General features: G+C 32.5%; 1 protein-coding gene across 2 annotated transcripts in view; it reads left to right on the plus strand.

Annotated features, from left to right (window-relative positions):
• The window catches only part of LOC140439789 (uncharacterized), a 127,784-nt gene extending 105,402 nt beyond the window's left edge, over positions 1-22,382 (plus strand). Inside the window, exons 5-6 of one of the 2 annotated variants that reach the window (XM_072529928.1) lie at positions 12,967-13,146; positions 21,953-22,382. In XM_072529928.1, coding sequence (XP_072386029.1) covers positions 12,967-13,146; positions 21,953-22,224 — 452 coding nt within the window. In that variant the 3' untranslated portion in view covers positions 22,225-22,382. The remainder of the gene's footprint in view (positions 1-12,966; positions 13,147-21,952) is intronic. The other variant, XM_072529929.1, reaches the window with a different exon arrangement.
• The last annotated feature ends 1,767 nt before the right edge of the window (positions 22,383-24,149 follow it).

Below are 24,149 nucleotides of genomic sequence, written 5' to 3' on the forward strand. Positions count from 1 at the left end.
ATAGGTTTTACCTGCCTCTCATATATTTTTTACCTTTAGATAATCCTTTGTAAAAATTGTGTAAATTGTAAAACTGTGCACGTTTCGGCTATTATACTGCCCGAGATTTGAGGAGAGATGACAGCGGAAAACTTCAAATCCTAGTAGCTTCTTTCCATTGATAAAGATCTGCAATTATAATAAAATTATTATTAATAATTTTTTTTAAGTGAACCCTAGTTATAAATACGTAATTTTAGATTTAAATGACACATATTAAATATTAAATATATAGTTGGCACTTACCTTAAAGTTGTTGACAGCCTTTCATGTGGTGTTATGAAAGAACACATAACAATGTCCTGCTTCTGAATAAAAGTTGTTATTACTGATAGTGATAACAATTTAACGTAAGTAGATGCATCCATTCGAAGGTAATTTCTCCAAAAATCTGGATATAATCGCAGTTCTTCTAACACTTTAATGTACGTGACTTTATTTTAGCAACCAATCTTTGCACCACCACCTACGTTTCTTATATTTTTGTCGATTATTTTCGGTTATACAAAGAGCAAGAGCCGCTAAAAATATATCGTTACATTTGACAAAATCGTAGTGTGCCGTTAGAACGTGGGTGGCGGGCTTAATATTCCTGCTGATAAAATGAAAACTGCATTTTGTGCATAGGAAAAATGGATTTCCAAAGTGCATAGAAAATGAAAAACTTGCAAATAAGAAAATATTGACAGGAATAAGTTTAATTTTATTAGTTGTAGGTTTTAGAGATCGATGAATACAAATATGATAACAACGATGGTTCTGGGGTCTCCTAGAGTATTATGTAATTTGTATTGAAAGTCAGTCAGAAGTCTTTACTTGGGGGGTCTTCGAGGTTGCTTAGCACAAATATTATAACGGCGATGATATTTGAGCTACCTGGTGCCCAAGTTCTACGTTAGTTTTATTCGAAATCAGTCTAAAGTCATTACTTGGTGTTTTCAAGGTCAGTGAACACGAATATTATGGCAGCCATGATAATGGAGCTACCTGTAGCCCAGTATGGACCTTGTCTGTGGCAGTTTAATGCTTTTTTTATTCGAGATCAGTCAAAAGTTATTACTAAGGAACTTTTGGGGTTAGTAAAAACAAATGTTACGACGCCAATGATCTTCATGATATCTGGTGGCCAGCGTATAACTCATCTCCTAAAGTTTTTTGGTAATTTGTTATTTAAAATTTTTATCAACATGAAACTCCAGAAGACGAGGTTTCCCCGGGGCACCATATATCTTTGAGACCACCGCAGTCGTAATATTGGTATTCAATAACTCCAAAAACCCCCCGAGTAATGACTTTCGACTGATTTCGAATAAAAATAACATAAAACTCTAGGAGATGAGGTTCATACTGGGCACTAAGTATCTCGAGAGCAATCATCGTTATCATATTCGAGTTCAGTGACATCGAAATCCCCAGAGTTGCAAAACTAAACTTATTCTTGTCGATATTTTCTAGGTTGCAAAATTTTCGTTCTCTATTTACCTTGGAAATGCATTTTCTTATGCACAAAATGCAATTTTCATGTTACCAAACTTTCCTGATAATTTACTTACAATTTAAAAAAAAAAACATGATGAGCTTTTGTTTAAAAAATATCAAAAAACATATAAACAAAGGTTAAAATGAAAAAAAAAATAAAATTGAAGTAAACTGGCATAAACTGAAATTATCTGATTGCTTCTCATTTTCTTCTCAACTGTACATAACGTACAGTCAGGTTAAAGAAAAATCGGATGTTCTGGTTGAATTTTCTGTTAACCGTCAAAGTCTTCTGATGACCTGTCGAATTTGCTTACAGGACTTTTATGGTTGTAGGTTACTGATTTTCTATTTTGCTTCTTGTGGGGTGGAATTATACAGTTTTCTTTACTAATTTATTAAACTAATACACAAAACACTGAGTAACTTAAATACTTTGCTTTTATACTTACATTATATTATACTTATATCATATATTATATATATAGAGAGAAAAAAACTAAACTTATGGAAGAAACTACTGAGAACACTTTTTTCTTTGAAATATGATATATATTAGCCACACTGCTTAAAAAGAAACCGGGTTTTTCTGTTTTTCTTACTGCTTCAGAACAACATCTTCACTACATATTCTGAATAGGTTAATTTCTTGTATGTATGCCACAAATTTCGACTAACGAATTGTCCTTGGAATGTTTTGTTCTACAGCATGTAAACGAATATGTTCATCAAGTTGAACACATATGATGTTAACGTAGAAGTAATAACTGCGCAAGTTGAACGCTTGTGAAATAATTGTCCATACTAACATTCCCAAATCGGTTCATAGAGGAGTTACTCAAGTGAAATATTTGACGTCTGTGCGTCTGACAGACTGTCTACCAACATATACCACCATTTTTTATATGTAATACATCTTAGCGTCTGCTAAAGCATATATTTTTATGACGTCATGATTTAATTTATTCGGCGTATATACTGCGAATGAGTATTTGCGTATATACAACTGTTGTATTTTGAGAATGATTTTCGAAGTGGAAATTGAAACGTAAATAAACTAATTTTAAACTTCAAAACTTCTAAACTTTTCATTAAAATAGTAATTGCTTTAAGATGCCACAAGAAAATAGCTTGAGAATAATATTATGAAATTGAATAAAAATCTTTGTATACGAATCTGAAAATGTCTCTTTAAACGTTCTTTGAAATGTTATACATATAGGAGAAGAATTGCAAACACTACAAATTCGAACAAACAAAACACAAATTAAAAAAATGAAGAATAATAAATAGTGTTGCTTAACCTATTTTATGGTGATTTTGTCATTTAAACAATTCGTTTCTCGTTTCTTGTAAATTAATGGGCTAAAAGGAGTCAAACACGGGCCATGAAAATTGGTGATTGAGTGTCGAACGAACCAAAAAAAAAGGTCCATTCAAGCCTACCAACTCTATTGTGGGGGGTTTTGTTAAGCTGTGCGATTTTTAAAAGTCTAATTGTCCTCTAGACACTCTAGAGGGTTAAGAAGGAACGGTAAACTCTGCCTCTCCGTTCCGCTAACATTTCCACTCCTGCAAAAGCATTAACTATATTTCTTTCTATTAAAAACAATATTTAAATCAGCTATTGAAACCAAAGTTCAATGTAAAAATACTTAACAACGATTACAAACTATCAGCTGAAATCTTATCTGACGTACACGAGCCCAGTGACAACTAAAATAAAAACAATTAATTTGATCGTATACTAGAATCGAAATTCAAATGGTTCAGATCCATTCGAGTCGCCGTATATCAAAAAATTCGTACACGCAGTATTCGAAAATATAAACAACTGGATTTTGAGAGAATTTTTTCTAATTTCGTATGCGAAATATGCTTACATAGAAGTAGACGGTTGCATTTCTTTTCGACCTCTTCATCGAACTCCACCATTGTTCTACACGTGTTTCAAGTTATTCAACTCTTATCAGTAATACTTGTGGTAGTTCAAACTGAAATAAAATGCAATCTATTTGGCCGTTATAGTAACATAACATGTCTGAGGACTCTAGCGGCGACCTCTGTACAGCACAACAAGAAGTCAGGACTTTTCTCTTCGATATCCAATTAGGTGAACAGCAAATACAAATATACATCTATAGGAATATCCTTTAATTCCAACGATACATCTACAGTTTATCCCTGAAAAACACTTAGGCAATAGATTCTATTGTACCATTGAAACGAACGTATCGGCAGGAAACCCTTGCCTTTGTCAAGATCCAAAACGTAAAAAGGGACACACTGACAGAATGTCAGTGTCCCGTTTTACGTTTTACGAAATAGAACAACCATAATGAAGTATCAAATTATAAGGTATTAATTTAAACAAATGTTATAAATTTCAAACATTTTAATTAAAATGAGTTCCTACAACATAATCTAATACGTAAAAAATTAACATCTTTACTGTCACTTTGTATTATCTCTACGATAGAATCAATTGTTTTTCAATTTTAAATTTTTACTCATAGATCGTATTGGGGCATTATTTTCGATAAATAATAAATTAATTTGATTAAAAAGTCAAACCTCTTGTATGTGTTAGTTTTTGTTGATTGTAAATGATTAAAATTTTATGTCAAATAATAATACATTGCATCAACTGTACTAAATAAAAATAAATCTAAAAAAGTTTAAAATGAAGGTTGGCGTTGACCGTTTGATGTTTCTTGATATTTTATACCCATTGTTAGTATTGTCATTATCAATTGTTATTTATGTGTACAAGAATACACATTTCTTCTGTCATATCTACGTTAAGTACATTGTGTTAGTTTTGGTAGAGCTTTTGTTACTTTCGTTCAAAATGCCACATCAGTTTTCGACCACAGAAAATGCAGACATAATATTTGTTTATGGATTCTGTAATGGGAATGGTAGAGCTGCTAGTAAAGAATATCGCAGGACATTTCCTAATCGTCGAACTCCCAGTCATCCAACATTTGGGTCAGTTTTTAATTATTTGCGAGAAAATGCCACTTTTCCTAGTGAAACAACAGAGCGACATGTAGATGAAGCGCAGGAAGATGACATTATGGACGCCGTTACTATGAACTCTACAATAAGCACTAGACAAGTAAGTCGAGAACTCAATGTTACTCAATAAAAAGTAAGTAGAGTCTTACAAAAAAATAATCTATACCCATATCACATTCAAATGGTTCAGCGACTACATGCTGGAGATGAGATCGATAGGTTGGAATTTTGTAGATGGATTAACAATAATCGACCAACGCTATAGAGGACACTATTTACAGATGAAGCCCAATTTACCAGAGACGGGATAAATAGTTCACGAAATTCACATGTGTGGGCAGAAGAAAATCCCCATGCTATTCGAGAACGTCGCTCTCAGTTAAGGTTTTCGGTTAACGTGTGGATTGGTGTCATAAATAACCAATTAGTAGGTCCTCACTTTTTTGATGGTCCTTTAACAGGGCAGGTCTATTTGAACTTTCTACAAAATATTTTGCCGAATTTGCTTGCCAACGCGAACGTTGCTATCCGAGGGATGTATTTTCAGCATGATGGGGCACCCCCACACTTTTTACTGGCAGTGAGGCAACATCTCAATAATGTTTATGGCAACAGGTGGATAGGACGTGCAGGTCCTATTTCGTGGCCTTCAAGATCCCGTGATTCCAATCCCGTTGATTACCATATTTGGGGACGATTAAAGCAACTAGTTTACGCAGTGAATATTAATAACCGACAACAATTAATTGATAGAATTATACATTGTTGTAATACTATTAGAAACGATCCCCAGAGTATCCGTAATTCAATACGTCAATTAACAATTCGGCAACAAAAATGTGTACAGGCTGCAGGGTTCCATTTCGAAAATCTATTTTGAATTATTTTTATTTTGTTACCATTATTGTATCTTTTTCAGTTCTAATTTATGGGTTTATCATTACATTTCTAATTTATGGGTTTATCATAATTATGTAAATATTTTTAGTTTTTTTTAAATTGTTCTTCGGTTATTGTTAGTAGTTACTGTTTTTTGTTGTGCAGTGACTCAGTTTATCATTTCAATTAAAATGTTTGAAATTTATAACATTTGTTTAAATTAATTACCTTATAATTTGATACTTCATTATGGTTGTTCTATTTTTGGTACGATTTGATCGTTCACTAAAAATTTAATAAAAGTTCATGTAGTTTGAAAATCACTTATTGCATTTTAAAAAAAATATATACAGGGTGTAATATTTAATACGAATCCCTAAATTAATTTTTCCAAAGCCAGTCCTGGAATTTTTTAGTTTAGCTAATACCAGTCGAATGCTTGATAGTAGTGTATTGTATCATGAAAAAATTAAAAAAATTAAATGAGCCGTATAAACACTACAGTAAAATGAAATAAATGGTCAATTACACAAATCACCCTGTTAATTAATAAAGAAGAGGAGTAAAATATATCGAAATAGCTCGCAACAAAGAAAAAAATATAATAAAATACGTGTATAAGATGGAAGGCAACCGTATATACGTATTTCTGACTATTGGTCGTCTTCAGTACGGTGCAGCCAAGTTATAAAAGGAGCATGTTAACTTGGGAAAGGCTCACTACAGGAGCAATGCAACCAATTTGTGGCAGTAATGTTAAAAGACTCTTTTCCAGAAAAGTTTCCAGAGCAACAACCAACACATCCACGGAGGAGGCTAAGCTACCTGAGGAAAGGAATGTCAAACGTTTAGAACTTTTCAAACAAGAAAAATGGTAATGCGAGTTAATAGTAAAATAAAGGTAAAAGATATCGGCATAGCTCGCAAAAAAAATATAATATAAGTTTTTTCTAAGAAACTCAATATTTTGCTATTTATTGGATAGCTTCATCAAGAGTACACTGTAAAACAATTTAAACATTATAAAAAAATGATGTACTGATGATGAATGATGTAATGATTTTTTAATGACTGATAGGTTTTCGGTAGATAGAGGATATCTATTTTATGTATACTGTTTAATTGACAATATATCTAGTATCTATAGGAGCACTAGTTACCATCATGATTAATATAGATTTAAAACCTTTTAGTAAGTGTAATCAATAGTTGTATAATACCTTCGTACTTGGCTAATAAAGATATCGGATACAGAATTGTACCGTCCTTATTTGGATATATTTAATTACATGATAAACACAAATGCTAAATGATTTGGATTTATTGACAGCAATTTGAAAAAATAATAATAATTTATAATTATAATTTTCTTGTTGAAATATATACGCTTGTAATTTGGCTGACTCATCCAGTTTAATTTAAATTCTTTAAAGGTTGTAACAAAATAAAAACAAATAATGAAAGTTTTCCCAAATTTTTTTGTCGTAATACATATTACATTAATCTTGAAATTGTTATTACCAGTATATAAATAATTGTGCTCTCCTAACTACTTTTTGAGTGGAGTATGATACTGCCAATCCGGTACTCCCGAAGACTATTTATTTCTTGTTTGTTTTATTTTACAAACCATCAGTAACAGCACTTCTTGGGCGGTAGTTAGAATCACATGTACCGATATTCGCAATTTATTCAGATACAACTTACTGGTTTGTAAGTATCAATTAATTTAGTAATAAGTATATATATAGTAATATATTTATATTTGTGTAATATTTTATTATTTTTCTGCACTGGGAGATTTTATTGACAAAATTGGAAAAAAGACCGAAGATTCTAAAGACAAGATTGGAAATTTCAGATTCGATGCAAAAAACGCAAGAGCAAAAAATTTTATGGAATTCTTGGAAGAATAAAACATGTAAGCTATGAATTCCTTCTAGAAAAACAAATTAAACATGGTGGAAAGTGGACATGGATTGCACTTACTACCCAAAAATGAAATAGATTATTTTCTCTCAAACAACAAAAGAATATTTAAAGACATCACAAAAATAAACAACATATCAACTAGTAGTGATCATCTTATATCTCTAAACGGATCTTTAAACAAATACCGACGATAATCGCCTTTAAAGTAAGAATAAATAGAGAGGAATTCTGAAAAGTCTTGGCGGTAAGTTCGAATCAAACATTAATAAAATCTTCTCAAACCCGGACTACAAATCTCAAAGAAAACAAGAACCACAGAAGACAAAATAAGCACGGAAACTAAACAATCAATGAAAGGAAGAAGACAACTGCTATCAGAAAACAATCGTCATTGTCAAGTATACATAGAACTTACTTAAAATAATCAGAAAAGAACTAAAACGCGACAAACAAGTCTAAGACTTCTACAAAACCTTGTACAGCTGGCAAAGCGAGCATACTTAATCTATAAAAGAGAACGTCAAGAGAAAAATAAAAAACGTGGGATTAGAGGTACTACCAAATATAGAGGGATTCGTAAAATAAAGAGCTTTAAAAGTGCTCAAATATAATAAAGCTCCAGGGCACGACGGTATAATTGCCGAGTTGTTGAAAACAAGCAAGACAGTAATAATCTCTATATTGTAAATAATTATTGACCTATATCGTTGCTCAGTGAAGTATACAAATTGTTTATGACAGTTATTAACAATCGGGTGACTTTCTAAATGGATAACTACCAACCTACCATCCGGTTAAACGGTTTGATTTCTGCAACAGCAGCAGCACTTCCCCGACAGCAGCACTTACAACTATTTCGTTGCCTATCGTTAATGGTAGTATAAACACGTGGTTAGGCTTTTATAAATTATTTAATTCATTAGTTCGTTAAGATAATAACATCCTTTCGTGTTAAAAAATATTGGTGAACCCATCGACTAGTGCTATTCTCTTCTCGTTATATTATTTAAATACAAATTCACTATTAGTCTCCGCGGAGATGGGAGGATAGTACTAACGAGTCGCGTAATCCAACCATTAAACAAATAATGTCGTTTTTAAATAGAAACTCTTAACTCGTCTTAGCAACCTACTACTAAAAACACCCCACCAAGAAATTAAAATATTTAAATACAGCTCTGCAGTCGCGTATTCTACAAGCTTATGCTGCAAGTTCTTTAAAAAACAGTTGTTTTTTGTAAAAATAAGCTGTATGCATGCAGTGAATTCACATCGTTATCGCCTGTTGAATGGTATAAAGCTACTAAAAAAAATTGATGGTGTATTAATTGCTTACGCAAAAATTATTGCGCCTGGCAATGCACCGCTTTCAACTATCTCACTTGTCGTCAAAAACACTTCGAATAACAATAAAAATATAGATGTAGATCCATCTACTGCTAGCCGATATTTGCATGCTCAAATGTACGCAGAAGCACTATTAACTACGGTAATGGTACATATCGTAAACGGTCACGAAAAAATTAAAACTGGTCAAGTGTTTCTGGATGCTGGTTCTCAAGCACATTTTATTATCGAAACCGTGGCTCAATTTTTAAAATTACTTTAAACACCAGTTGATATCACAGTTTCTGGTGTAGATGATTTATCGACTAGAATAAAAAAATCTGCGCATGCTACAATCAAATAGCGTTTTAGCATAGTGCTTTCAAAAAACTGTTGAATTTTTGATTTCGCCACAAATCAACAAAACAATACCTTCGACTTAAATAAATCCTGCCCTTTCTGGATTTCTGCAGTCTGGACCATAACTGAGTTTGGTACACTTGTTGCAGATGTTTGTCACCAGATCGCCTTTCTAATTGGGATAACAAGCTGAGAAAAGTTTTTTTGTTATTTCAGAAACTGTTTCAGAAAAACTGACTAACTAGTCGTACCATTAAATATTGGTGATTTAATTTTCTTCTTCTTCTTGTAGTACCTATCCATTTCGCATGTTGGCGACCATCATGGCAATTTGTATTTTGCAAACTGTTCCTCTGATAAGATTTGTGGTTGTTGTGTTGAACCACGTACGTAGATTTTTCAGCCATGAAATCGTTCGCCTTCCTGGTCCTCATTGGTTTGATTTTCGCTGTGGTAAAATGACGTGCGAATTAAACGAATTAAAAAATAGTTGCAACACTTATTACTCATTATTTCGGCTACATTTTCTCTTAATTTACGGTCCAATTTCTGCATCTTTGTTCGCCTCTTCGAGGTATTCTCATTCACAGCCTCTTGGATCTCTGTGCGAAGTGGCTTTGTTGTCTCACCCGCGGCTTCTTGTATCTCTTATGCGACCATAGTTGACGTACATTTACGTAAAATCACGTAGTTGTGTGGTTATATCCCGCACTTGCGCACATGAAGTTCTGAAATGGTTTTCTTTATCCTCGTCTAATGCCCTGCCAATTTGACGAACATATCTCAGCTTGAATGTCTTTCATCGAATTCAGATTTTATTGCAATGTAATCTTGCGTTCTTGTATTGCGGTCTGGTTTTTGGCCATCTTACTTGTCGAGTAATTGTTGAGTTGTAGTCATCAAACCCTGCAGCATGGCTAGTAATGAAGGATCTTGAGAGGAAGGACCTTAGTGTAGCGTCAACCTTTAACGTATCCATAACTCATCTAAAAAGTTAAAGGTGGTAAACTAAAAAGATGATTTCTTAAAACAACAAGCAAGAAAACTTTGGGGATTTTCATTATAAATTCTGACCATATATTTAAAATAATATTCACATAATGTAAGAGATGTGGGTGCAAGATTTTTCATTGGCAAATTTTAATATTATTTATTACCAAATGATTGCCACCTTTTTATCAAAAATGAAACTGTATTATTGATTTTACTTATATCTTTAGTCGTATCTTATCTATCTTATCTCTCTAGTAGTATTCACCTAGAGAAAGAGACAGTCTTTCGTTTTTTAGAGTCGCAGAGCGCGTCAAGTTAAAGATGCATCGTCTATATTGGGTTCTATATTAGCTGCATCGCCTATAATATGTACTACTATTCAGTAAATACTATTCAGTAAATATTAACCTTTAACTAGTCCGGTACTGTAGCAGTAGCGTAACTGGTCCGGCGTAGTCTGCGAAACTACTGTTTTTAAGAAAGCAAAACAACACTCAAAAATAATTTTTTTATTAAGAAAAAATGTTACAAACATACCCTAATATATATATATATATATATATATATATATATATATATATATATATATATATATATATATATATATATATATATATATATATAAAAGTGAACGTATTAGATTTGAGCATTATTTAGGCTAAGAAAAAGATTATAAAATAAAACTGACATCCATACAAATATTTGTGAAAAGTACATAGGTTTGTAAAGTAATTAAAAAGAAGATATAAAAAATACTATAAAAAAAATGTATTCCTGGGATAAATGTTCAAACTGCACACTAAACAAAAAACTAGGTAAAATAAAAATTGATCAAAAATGTTTGTTTCCAGCATCAGTCAAACTTTACCAATTTTATATGCAATTTTTACATAGTGGTTTTGTACATCCCAAACAAACAGGCTTTTTGCAATGCAAGCACAGGTATTTTGTCATCCTGCGATTTCTACTCGGACACAAACTGCAAATCTTGCGTTTTTCTTAAATATGAACATCCGTCTGATTGTCCTCTTGTTCTTCTTGAACTCCAAGTATCTGACTAATTGTAAGACGTAATTGACGTGGAATGTTCGTCATTCGTCTTTTCATGTGATCTTGCACTAACTGCATAGCCAACTCCAAAGCAAAAACCCTTTTTTCTTTTATTACTGGTTTTTGTAACACTGATGTACAATATATCAATTTGCTATAGAAATGTCCAATATGCGGAAAAAATTGTTAAGGGCCATCTTCGGGTTCGACGGCTTGAGGTGCTTTTTGAGCATTTCTCATCTAGGGAATCTACACCTCCCTTATTCTCATTATACTAAAAAATAATTTCTGGTTTTTCAGAAGAGGGATCACTATAACGTCTACTATGCATTAAAGATATAAGTACTGTAGCCTTTCCCACTTTTTCTACATGAGAAATTAAGGTACATTCTTCCCTAAATCCATAAATTGTTCACCCTTCAGGTCTGTTTCTGTTGGGCAGAAAAGATGGTGATATTTCAGCCTTATTTTTTTTAGTGTGTCCACAGAATTTAAGGTTTTCGTTTGTAAAATATCCACTAATTGGATAGAAGAGTACCAATTATCAGCTGTGATATTTCGGTTGCTACCAAAGAGCGGTTCAGCTAAGCGCAACACAGCTTGTGTAGGCCTTAGGAATTTTTTGTACTCGTCACTGATACCAAATCAATCTGAATCTTTTCCGCTGTAGATATAAGCATTATACAAATAACCATTACGTGCATCCGTAAGACACTGTATTTTGAGTCCGTATTTAGCCGATTTGTTAGGCATGTACATTTTAAACCGGCATTTATCTCGAAAACTTACAAGCATTTCATCAATTGTGGCAGATTGACCAAGTCCGTATATACTTTGACAATTTTCTATGAAAGTATTGAATATAAATGAAATAGCTGCAGTTATATCATCTTTTTTGCGTTCCTCCCTGTCTTCAGGATTGTTGAATCGGATCGCAAGTAAAAGAACAGCAAATCTTTTTTTGCTCATGACTGATTTGAAGATTTCTCTTCGAGTTTTGTGTTGCAAATAAACTATCTATATTTTCGTACTGGAGTTGAAAATGGCAGTGTAAACAAGGAGTCCCAAAAATGCTCAAAAACTCAATAACATCCATTTCTCTAAGATGATGGATAGAACTAGCAGAATATTTCTCACGCATCGATCGTAATTTTGTGTTTGTATTTTGCTTAATATGTTGTAGAATGTTATCACTAAACAATATATTCCAAACAGACAAGGGTATCGCAGCCTCGCCGAGCATTTTTGCCTTTGTTTTTAGAATTGGCACTTTTATGACAATGTTGTGTTTACGTGTTCTAGATGAGGGGATAACTTCTGACGTACACCACCTGTGTAGATTTTTAAAATAAACATAGGTTTTGTCACTATCACTTACTGCTACTTCATCACAATCTGTAGGCTCGTCATAATCAGAAAATTCCGAATATGTATCGTGTTCAGATTCAATGTTATGGTCTTCCGAAATATCGTCTACATCACTGTTACTATCATATTTCTCATTGCACCACTTTAAAAGAGTTGTCTCATAATCGTCATCGCCGAAACGCACTCGTTTTGATGGCCCGGCCATAATTTCTAAAAATGCACCACACAACAAAGTCACACCAACAGTCCGGCGTCGTCTGAGGAACTACTCTCGACCTAATTGTTGCGATAACTTTTTAGGAACTGAGAGAAACTTGCCTGTGGGCAGTGCCAATTTTCAATAAAATATAATTAAAAATATGGAATCGTCTGTCCATAAATTTTATTTAACTTTTTTTTCCTAAAACAAATTGCAAACAAATAATGCTGAATCTATAATGATCTTATTTATATTACTAATACATTACTAGTATATTATTCATACGCTTAAATAAATATTTCTTTTTCTTATAATTTTAGGTGCTTATGTGCTTGGTTCAGGATCACTTGGCTATTCAGAAATAAGAAGGAATCCTAGAACATCAATACATGTTCCAATATTACCACCAATTCAAGCTCACTCAAGTTTACTTCCGGCTGCGGTCAACTCTCCAGAAATAACTCAACCTAAACCAATATTTAGTTACAGTTATCCTCAAGGTATGTTACTATTGTTGAAGTTATACTTAAACTTACAAGCGTGTTTAAAAAAAATAATACATTGATTCTAAAATTATAATACTAATCAACTCTAAAATAAAATTTTTCTAATAGTCTTTATTATAATGACGAACAGCGAGATATTTCATCTCCTACCAGACTGTTTATTTATTGACCGATCCGATCCACTGATATATCTAATTTAAATTGAAAATTCATTTTGGATGATATGACAACGTTAAACTTTTTGTTTTTCTGGCTTGCGCCGGGATTCGATCTATAAAATCTCTAGACTAAACACATCGAAGTGAGTGCGCTGGTACCCTTGGCCATCAGATCGGCTGAAATTTTTAATAAGCTCTGTTGATATTTTGCAAATAAATCAAGAAACGAGTAACTAAAATATTTGCAATAGTTCCAGATTAAAAGTGACAAATTAAAAGAGATATAGAGATAGAAAATTTTGTAATTACAGATTGCTTTTGCACTATGTTAAAGGTGTTTTTCATACATTTTTAGATAAAATAGGCTCTTTTTAATAAATGCTCTTTATTACATGAGACTATAAAGGACTAATAAAAAAAATATTATTTATTTTGTTATAACTGACAACATCAAAGGTTTGTACCATGCATGAAGTATGATTTAAAAAGGATGCTTCAACTTCAAAAAACTTTATTAAAAGCCAATAAGCAAACATGAAAAAAGATTAAATAATACAATAAATACAACAAATATTAAATAAATTTTGGAAACAGAATATTGATGTTTATATTCTTTGATGTTAAACAGGCTTATGACTCATTAAAGATAATACAATTATACAACATCTTCAATAAACAAAAAAATACAAGATAGTTTTAAAACATATCCAAATTATAAATGCAAAGATGGACTCAACACCAGCAGTAGTCCGCATACAGAACAAACTTACTGAAAGCTTTAAATTAGTCCAAGGTCTGAAATATGGCGAAGCGCCGTATCCAACTCTGTTGAATCTGGTTCTTGCTGCCAATGTGGAATACAATAACATTATATCCTGTAGAATACAGAATACGACAAAAATATATTCACAACTTAAAAATACGACAAAAGAGATTAAATATGAAATTAATACACAAAAGATAAAAATACTGACAGACAGAGCAAAGAGAACCAGACAGAAAATTAAACTAAAGAGATATGTTAAGGCAATAGCGGGCATCACATATCTAGGAGTTGAATTAGACACAGAGAAAACAGAAAAGCCGGAATATAAAAAAAAATAAAAGGTAATAAAGCCTATTTCTATAACTAACATTTTCAGCAGCTGCAAAATCATACATTAGAAATCGACGATTAAGGTAGTTGGTAGTAAGAAAGTTAAATGTTTTCGAAAAAACAATTGTAAGAAGAAAACAGAGTTAAAAGATACATTTAAACATTTAATCAAAAACCTAATGAAGTAGAAGTTAAGCTAAGAAATGCTTATACGAGGCATGCTCGTAAGTTAGGCGAAAAAACATGTTTAATCAAATTAAAAAATTAAGAAACAAATGAAGAATTATGAAAAACAAGTACAAGTTAAATGATATTAAAGCGCATAAAGTATATATTAAATAATGATATAACGATAAAAATAAGTCCACAACAACTTTTTTAAACTTTTTAATAAGAAAAAAATCATAAAGGAAATAAAATCGAAACGGAAGTAAAAAAACATAGCATACAAAGATAGTAAAAGGATTAAAAAAGCACCAAAAGTCTAACAAATAACTGCACCAGAGAAAAAACATTGACGGAACAGACGCAGAAAAAGGATATAGACGATGGAAAAATGAAAAAAAAGTTAAGACTGAGAAAAAACATAATAATGCATCTAGAAAAGGATATTTACTTTTGGGAACATAGAATATTAGAGTTACATACAAAGAAGGGAAACTTAAATATCTAGCTGAAGGAGTCAAAAAGTTCGAATTTACCATATTGGGATTGCAGGAGACAAAACAGCTGGGAAATAATAAATAAAAATAAAAGATACAGTGTGTTTTACCTGTGGTGGATATAATTAAGTATTAGGCAAGGATTTTATGTTAAGAAAAACGCTAAAAGAAGCAATAGTAAAAATTAAACCATTGTCTGATTATAAATATAGCGTTAATAAAAAATGGTGTTAAATGTAGTGTTAAAATGTTATTTATACTCCATACTGCTATATGGTGTACAAACCTGGACCATAAAGGCCAATATGATGAACCGATTGGAGGCCTTTAAAAAGTGGGTATTTAGAAGACTACTTAAAATTCCCTGGACAGATCACACAACAAATGTCGAAGTATTAAATCGAATGGGCAGAGAACGAGAATTGCTGCCAATAATAAAAAAAAGAAAACTGCTTATCTGGGTCATATATATTTCGAAATTCCAAGTACCAGTTCTTAAAACTTATTATGGAAGGGAAGATAGAAGGAAAACGGGGCATCGGAAGAAAGAAATACTACTACTACTACTTGTCGGTTTATAACGTTCTCCGCCGTTTTCCGACTTCCAATCGCCACTTAGACCGGTTGTTCCATAGATCTTCTTCTATGGCCCTCTCTTTCAGTTCTTTATTTATTCCTTCGCTCCAACTTTTTCTCGGTCTACCTCGTTTTCTCTTTCCTTCTGGTTGCCACTTTAGTATTTCTTTTGGCATTCGTTGTTCGTCCATTCTTTGTAAGTGTCCGAACCAGATAAGTTGTTTTGTTGTTAGGTCATCTGTGATTGTTCGTTTGATTCCCATTATTTCTCTAATGCGTTCGTTGGTAATCCTTTCTCTTCTAGATCTTCCTGCGGCTCTTCTCCAAAAATCCATTTCCGTCGCTTTCAGCGTTGACAGTGTTCTTTCTTTCAGTGGCCATACCTCACAGCTGTATAAAGTGATACTTTTTACTATAGTCTCATATATCCTCTTTTTATTTTCTTTGCTGATGGATTGGTCCCATAAAATGGTGTTTAACATTGTGATGGCTTTTCTCCCTGACGTATTTCTCTCTCTTATGGCTTTGTCTAATGTTCCATCTTCTGAAATAGTGATACCTAGGTATTTGTAGTCACAGCAGTGCTTTATCGTAATGTTATCGTCTAATATGAGATCTTTTTGTTCTGCTCCAATGCACAGGTATGCACAGAAAGAAATACTCATGGTTTAAAAACATAAGGGATTGGACAAACCTCGATGCCCATGCACTCTTTTGAGTCACACAAGACCAAGAAGAGTATGCCAGAATTGTCGCCAACATCCACTAATTGGATAGGGCACCATAAGAAGAAGATGTGTTAAATAATGTTTTTACAGTGAATTAAAGGGAACAATAAAAAATATTCCTGGAGAAAACACGAAAATTATTTTTGGAGACGCAAATGCTAAAATATATATAAAAAAAAGAATTATTTAGACCAGTAATAGGAAAACACGGCAGACACCAGCAGACACCATAATACATCATTTCTTATATATTCCACAAGGGAAAAATATGATCCTAATGAGCACATATTTCGAACAAAAAAAGAAATACAAAATGTAACATGTGGATGGCCAGATGAACAAAAAATAAAGTTTAAAACTGAAAAAAGACTAAAAACCAAATAGATCAAGAACATAAGAATAACAAGAATTACTACATTTAAAAAAAGCCATTGACATTAAGAAACAAAAACAAAATTAAGAAAAATAATTATATAAATAAACCCATTCGATTAGCAACTAAGGAGGAGCAGAAAACGTACGGGGAAACTATGGACAGATAATTCAAAAAGATTCAAATATAACAGAACTTAAAAATAAAGCAAGTAATGAATTTAAGTATAAGTAGCATCTTACAAACATAAGAATATAAATAAGATAGAATGGTTCAATCTAGAGTCCAAAAAAAAAACAACTACAAGTTTAAAAGTGATGGAGATGATTACTATAAAAACAACGGTAAAAAATAAATACATATAGAAAAGAAAAAAAAGGAGGAGGTAATTAGGAGGAAAAATAAGGAAGCACATAAAAATAAACTAAAATGAATATAAAAACAAACAAACCTTTATCAAGGCGCCAGAAATGAAAACGGCCTACATTAACCTATATTTCTACCAAACAAAAGCATATAAGCATTATTTGACGAATTATGAGCCAAAAAGGAAAATAGCAATAACTAAACTAAAAATAACACAGAAAGGCTGAAGCAGGGCATTAACATTTAGGAAAAATGTAGAAAACAATTCTTCTTTAGAAAAACTAGCAGGATTATTTCAAAATAATAATTGGAGACTGCAATACTAAAGCTGGAAAATTAAAAAAAGGAAATATATATTAAAATATAACAGAAAAACATACCAAGCATGTCATTAAATAATAATGATCAAATAATTATAAGCCTTGTGACAGAAATAAGGATCAAATAAATCACATATTAATAGAGATTAACATGAGAGGAGCAAAATATAACACTGACCACTTTTTGGTAGGAGCAGGATATAAAATAAATAATAATTCAGTAATCATATTAATATAAAAAACCATAAACAAACAAAAAGATCAGAAAATAATTCAATAAAAATAATATAGAAGATAATACTACAGAGAAGAAGTACGAAGATCGAATAACCAGAAGACTATATAAAGAACCAGAAAGAGTAGACCCGGAAGAAAATTGGGAACACAAAAAAAGCAATTTTAAATGCGAATAAAGCGTCCATAATAAAAATGAATAGAAAACACAAAACGAAAGTTTTGTAGGATGATGAATGACAAAAAATAACAGAAGCAATTTCAGCAGAAGCACGCTTTTAAACAAATTGCCTACTGTTTCTTTTTACACCTGCCCCTTCATGCTTAGTTAATCAATACCATTCTTTCGTGCACAGCCCAGCCCACGCTCCGATGCCCTTCTAGTTTTTTATCTCAAACAATTATCACCAATCCTCCTTCTTCAATATTGTTAACGTGTTCATTCTACTTTTTTTTTCCTTTTTAGTAATGCCAAGTGATTAATATTTTCAACCTTGCATTTGTGTTTAATGCTTCTGCTTCTTTTTCTAGCTACTATAATAGATTTTCCAGTTTTTACTTATTTGGCAAAATGGGACCATGCCCTTTAAATGGTCTCAAGGCGTGATATGCCTGTTATATAATAAAGGCGGTTAGCTCCAGTGTAACAACTACAGAATATAATAACCCCATTAACAACTGCTTACACAATACTAGCAGATATTCTCTACGAATGGCTGCCAGTTTACCCAGTGGGCAAAGTTGAAAAATATCAGCTCAGATTCACTCCAGAAAAGTAAATAATTCACTATAATTAATAAATAAGACAGATCCTCGAGAGAACATTAGAATTTATCATTGAAAACCATCACGATTTTAAGGCCGCATACGATAGTGTCAAGAGAATAGTACTATACTAATCAATGCGTCAGTTTGGTATACCAGAAAAACCTATTAAGAAGAATGACAATATCATCTGTCTTAAAAGCCAGTATTAGGATACAGGGAGAGAATTCTTAATCCTTTAAAACAAAGGATGGAATCAGACAAAGAGATGTCCTGGCTTGCCTTCCACTTAAAATTGTCTTGGAAAAGGCAGTCTGAGAGAGTAGTACTATTTATAATAGATCGATACAAATCTTAGCATACCCCGATGATATTGACATAATAGGCGGTAGCAAGCAAGATGTTGAGAAATATTTTTCAGAATTAGAAACAGCGGCGAAATAGGTCGATCTAGTCATCAATGAAGACAAAAACAAGGAATGCTGGTTACTAAGGATCCTATAGTAAATGGGGAACGGGAAACAGTCTTTGAAAGTCATATCTTGGAATGTGTTGACAGCTTCATGTACCTTGGCTTGCTAGTGACTAATATCAACAACAAAACAAACGAAGAAATTAAGAGACGAATAAACCTTACTAATAAGGCATACCTTGGACTACAAAAACAATCCACTAAGACTAAGAACAGTGATTAAAAAGATATAATTTCGAATTATACCAACAACAAAAATAAATATGGTTTATCGAAAAGCATTAAATTGGTTCAACTTTCTTCATACATAATATTATTTTTTTTTCAGTTTTTTTTTTCAGTAGGAATTAGTAGGAATTTTCAGGTAAAGAGGTCTCTAATAAAAATCTTTGTTTTTTCTAAGAAACTCAATATTTCGCTACTTATTTGATAGCTTCATCAGAAGTACACTGTAAAACAATTTTAACATTACAAAGAAGGCGTACAAATACATTTAAAAAACACTTACAGAAATTAAAAGATGTAAATGTAAAGGGTGTGTTTTTAGAGGTATAGAGCTTTGAAATGAAATAAAACAAAGATGATTTTTATAAATTGACATGAAATTGACTTCATTTGAAAGATAATATTTTAGCATTATAATTTAAATATGCTTTCTGCCATACGATCGTCATGGCTGGCTCTGACGTAGTCTAATCTAGAGGTCCAATTCTAGATCACTTTTTTTAATACTTTTCGCCCTATATCGGCAATAACGCGGCGAATGCTGTCCTCCAAGAGGTCAATAGTTTTATGCTTATTGGCGTAGACTAGCACTTTTATTTTCTCCCACACAAAATAGTCAGCAGTATTAAATCGCATGTTCTTGGAGGCCAATCACGGTCCGAAACGTGAAACTATACGGTTACCAACGTTTCCTTCAATATATCATTTATTGCAAGAGCTGTGTGAGATGTTACACCGTCTTATTGAAGCGACAGCTGCTGCATGTCACGGTTGTTCAATTGTAGAATGAAAAAGGCAGTGATCATGGCTCTGTAGCGGTCACCATTGACTGTAACGTTCTGACCCGGATCGTTTTTGAAGAAGTACGGTCTAGTGATTTCACCTGACCATAAAGCACACCAAACAGTCAGTTTTTCTGGATGTAATGGTTTCTCAACAAACATTTGTGGATTATCTTAACTCCAAATACAGCATTTTTATTTTTTGACGTAGACATGCAACCAAAAGTGAACTTCATCGCTAAACAAAATTCGCTTATGAAAATTCCAATCAACGGCAATCTCGTTTTAGACCCACTCATCGAATATACACCTTGCTAGTTGATGATGTACCTTCAATTTTTGCATAAGTTGGATTTTGTAAGCACGCAAAGCAAGATCTTTCTGCAAAATCTTCCATAAAGTGGATGGACACGTATTAAACTGTTGTGCACGATGGCAGGAAGACTGATTCGGGTCTTCCTGTATGCTACGCTCTACAGCGGGAACAACTTCTTCTGTACGCACTGTACGACATGTCTGTGGATGCATATTATTATTTAGAGTAAACGTGGTGCAGAAACGTGTCATGATTATTCGAATTACTTGCTCTGATAGACTATTATATTGACCATAAAATTGACGTAGTGCGCGATACGTATTTCGAGCAGATCCACAATTTTCAAAATAAATTTGTACAACTTGGGAGCGTTGTTCAGGCGTCAAATCTATTTATGCTGAAATGCTAAATCCAACTTAACATAAATCACTTGACAGCTCCCTTTATTTGTAAGCCTATTTTGTAATGTTAAAATGGTTATATAAAATGGTTAAATGGTTATACAGGGACACAAATAACAACAGGATTTATAACATCAAAAGGATTAAAGCAAGGATGTTACTTGTCTCCCACTTTATTTATAATATACCTCGAAAGTGCTTTAAAAAGATGGAAATAAAAATGCAGGACAATGGGAATACCGCTCACCAATACTATGGTATATACGCTTAACTTTGCAGACGATCAAATAATAATGGCTCAGGATTATGACGATTTAAACTATATGGCACGAAAATTAATTGAAGAGTATGATATATGGGGTCTAGAAGTAAATAAAAAGAAAACCGAATACCTGTGCATTGGAGCAGAACAAAAAGATCTCATATTAGACGATAACACTACGATAAAGCACTGCTGTGATTACAAATACCTAGGTATCACTATTTCACAAGATGGAACATTAGACAAAGCCATAAGAGAGAGAAATACGTCAGGGAGAAAAGCCATCACAATGTTAAACACCGTTTTATGGGACCAATCGATCAGCAAAGAAAATAAAAAGAGGATATATAAGACTATAGTAAAAAGTATCACTTTATACAGCTGTGAGGTATGGCCACTGAAAGAAGGAACACTGTCATCGCTGAAAGCGACGACCTGGAAGAGAAAGGATAACCAACGAACGCATTAGAGTAATAATGGGAATCAAACGAACAATCACAGATGACCTAACAACAAAACAACTTATCTGGTTTGGACGCATACAAAGAATGGACGAACAACGAATGCCAAAAGAACTACTAAAGTGGCAACCAGAAGAAAAGAGAAAACGAGGTAGACCGAGAAAAAGTTGGAGCGAAGGAATAAATAAAGAACTGAGAGAGAGGGCCATAGAAGAAGATCTATGGAACAACCGGTCTAAGTGGCGATTGGAAGTCGAAAAACGGCGGAGAACGTTATAAACCGACAAGTAGTAGTAGTAGTAGTAAAATGGTTTTACAGTGTACTCCTGATGAAGCTATCAAATAAGTAGCGAAATATTGAGTTTCTTAGAAAAAACAAAGATTTTTATTAGAGACCACTTTACCTGAAATTCCTACGTATTTATAAATTATTTTTTGGTCGAAATAATCACTTGTAATGTATATATATATATATATATATATATATATATATATATATATATATATATATATATATACATATTACAAAATAATTCTAATTTATTCCATTAATTACAAGCGTCTATGAATATTTTTAACAATACTATAAAATTCTTGTTTTAGGTCAAAAATTTCCCAACGATCCAAACGAATATGAATTTCTAACACCAGACCAAGTTGGTTTCGGGGATCCACTACCGCCAAGACCGTTAAAAATAACCAACACGTATGCAGTTCCCACATCACTTCAGATCCAACCGCAAGTTCCACCACCGCCCTCTCCTACGTTTCCTCCACTATCTACATTTGCTCAAATACAAACTTTACCACCAATTCGATCAACGTCAAATAAACAAAATCCAAATTTTTACAGTTCTGTTCAATATAAAAAATAGTTATTAGTATTGAAGTTTTTATAATTATTGTAGTTTAAGTTTAAGTTTGTGTTTTCGTCTATTACGTTGGACAAAAATTAAAGCTGAGTTCATTTATAAGATATGAATTCTTATTTAAAAAAATGTTGTAAACATATTATGTTTGTTAATAAAGATCATTAAAATATTATACTAAGTATAAATTTTTCGCTCTCTCCACACCATAAAATTTTCATCCTGGGCAAATTTTTGCCCCAAAATGATTTTTTGGCTTATTGAGTTGTATACTATTTCCTATGAAATACTTATATGAAAGTTTCTGTTTGATTTATTTAGTTAATCTTATTGTATACAATTTAACAATACTGGTATGTAATGAGTGTTCTAATGGATGAATTTAATAGAACACACTGGTTTTTCTTTAGATTGTAATTATGTCTTATTATTTATAAAGTATATAGGATGGGATTATGTACATGTAGAATACCATATCAGGCAAATGGCTTCCACGGCTTTGGTGGTAGATACGCACTCTTTTGTCGAAATTTTCCATGACTATTTTTCATAAATGTGGCTGAACTTGGTTGATACAGTGTTGACTCTCCTTCTTCAATGCACGGGGGTTCTAGTCTTGTTGGCATAGACCTTTGGCTTTAAATAATCTCATAAAAAAATCTAATGGTGTTAAATCACACAATGTAGGGGGCAATTCTGATCACCGAAATAAGAAACTACACGAGCAGAAGATGTTTCATGCAGTAATTTAATTGTTTCAGGGGCATATGGAACTATCTTGGTGAAACCACATATCATCCACATTAATTTAATAAAATTTAGGGAGCAAGAACTCTCTTATCATGTTGCGATATCGAGCACCAGTAACTGTAACTGCTTGACTAACCCCATTTTCAAAGAAATATGGTCTAATGATGCTCTAGTTCGCACCAAACAGTCCCACATTGTGAAAACATTTTTTTTTGTTCGACAGTCACCGGAAATTTTGTCATCAAGATGAAAAGTTGCTTCATCGCTTTGGATATTATTACTCGAAAAATCAGCATCCACTTCTTGATGTTTATTAATCCATTCAAAGAACTGTCTTCGCTGTGCATTGTTATTAGGCTTCAGTTCTTCTGTCAATTGAACTTTGTAAGCATCGAGATGCAGACTGCATCAGTCTGCATTTTCAGACATATAGTTGTAGTCAGTGAAGTGACTAAGTAGAGTACACGTTGTAGAGAGCGTCTTGAAATTTGTCATTCTTGTCCAAGACGCCGAATTGATGTTCCGAGACTTTCACCAACACTCTCACGCACTGCTTTGATATTGACATTTGATCGGCTCATTTTTGGACGAAAAGTGTATTAAGTATCAGCAATAGATCCAGCCTTTTTTAATTTTTCAATTACTCTCTTCACAGTTGCTGAAGTTAAATCAATATTCCGACCATAATTTGTACGAAATTTTCGAACTCTCACAGCCAAACTTTCATTATTTTTAAAATATTGTTTATTAATAAAATTTTGTTGAGGCATATTTACTAACTCTAAACTGCCAGCTGTTAAACTGTTTTTGTTTTGTTGTTGATTACACTTTACTGCACAAATGGCAGCACATTCAAATTTTTCGTAAATTTTGGTACACCTATTATACATATAGTTATACAACCAACTACACTCGTTATAATATAGTAAGATAACTTTTACTATTAGTTTTTAAGAGTTCCTTATAAAATGAAAACATTGTTGGTATTGTTTAAATCTTTTTCATGCAGTACCTAACGTCTTATTATGATACAATTTCTTAATTATAGAATAAAGAATAAATACTTCGAAAACAAAATGGGAAATTTCGGATTCGGCATAAGAAATACAATAAACTTAAGGAATTAAAAAATATACTAAAAAGTGGACATAGATCGCATCTAAGGAAATTACCAAAATGAA

This window comes from Diabrotica undecimpunctata, chromosome 4, assembly GCF_040954645.1.
Source record: "Diabrotica undecimpunctata isolate CICGRU chromosome 4, icDiaUnde3, whole genome shotgun sequence".
NCBI classification, from domain to species: domain Eukaryota; kingdom Metazoa; phylum Arthropoda; class Insecta; order Coleoptera; family Chrysomelidae; genus Diabrotica; species Diabrotica undecimpunctata.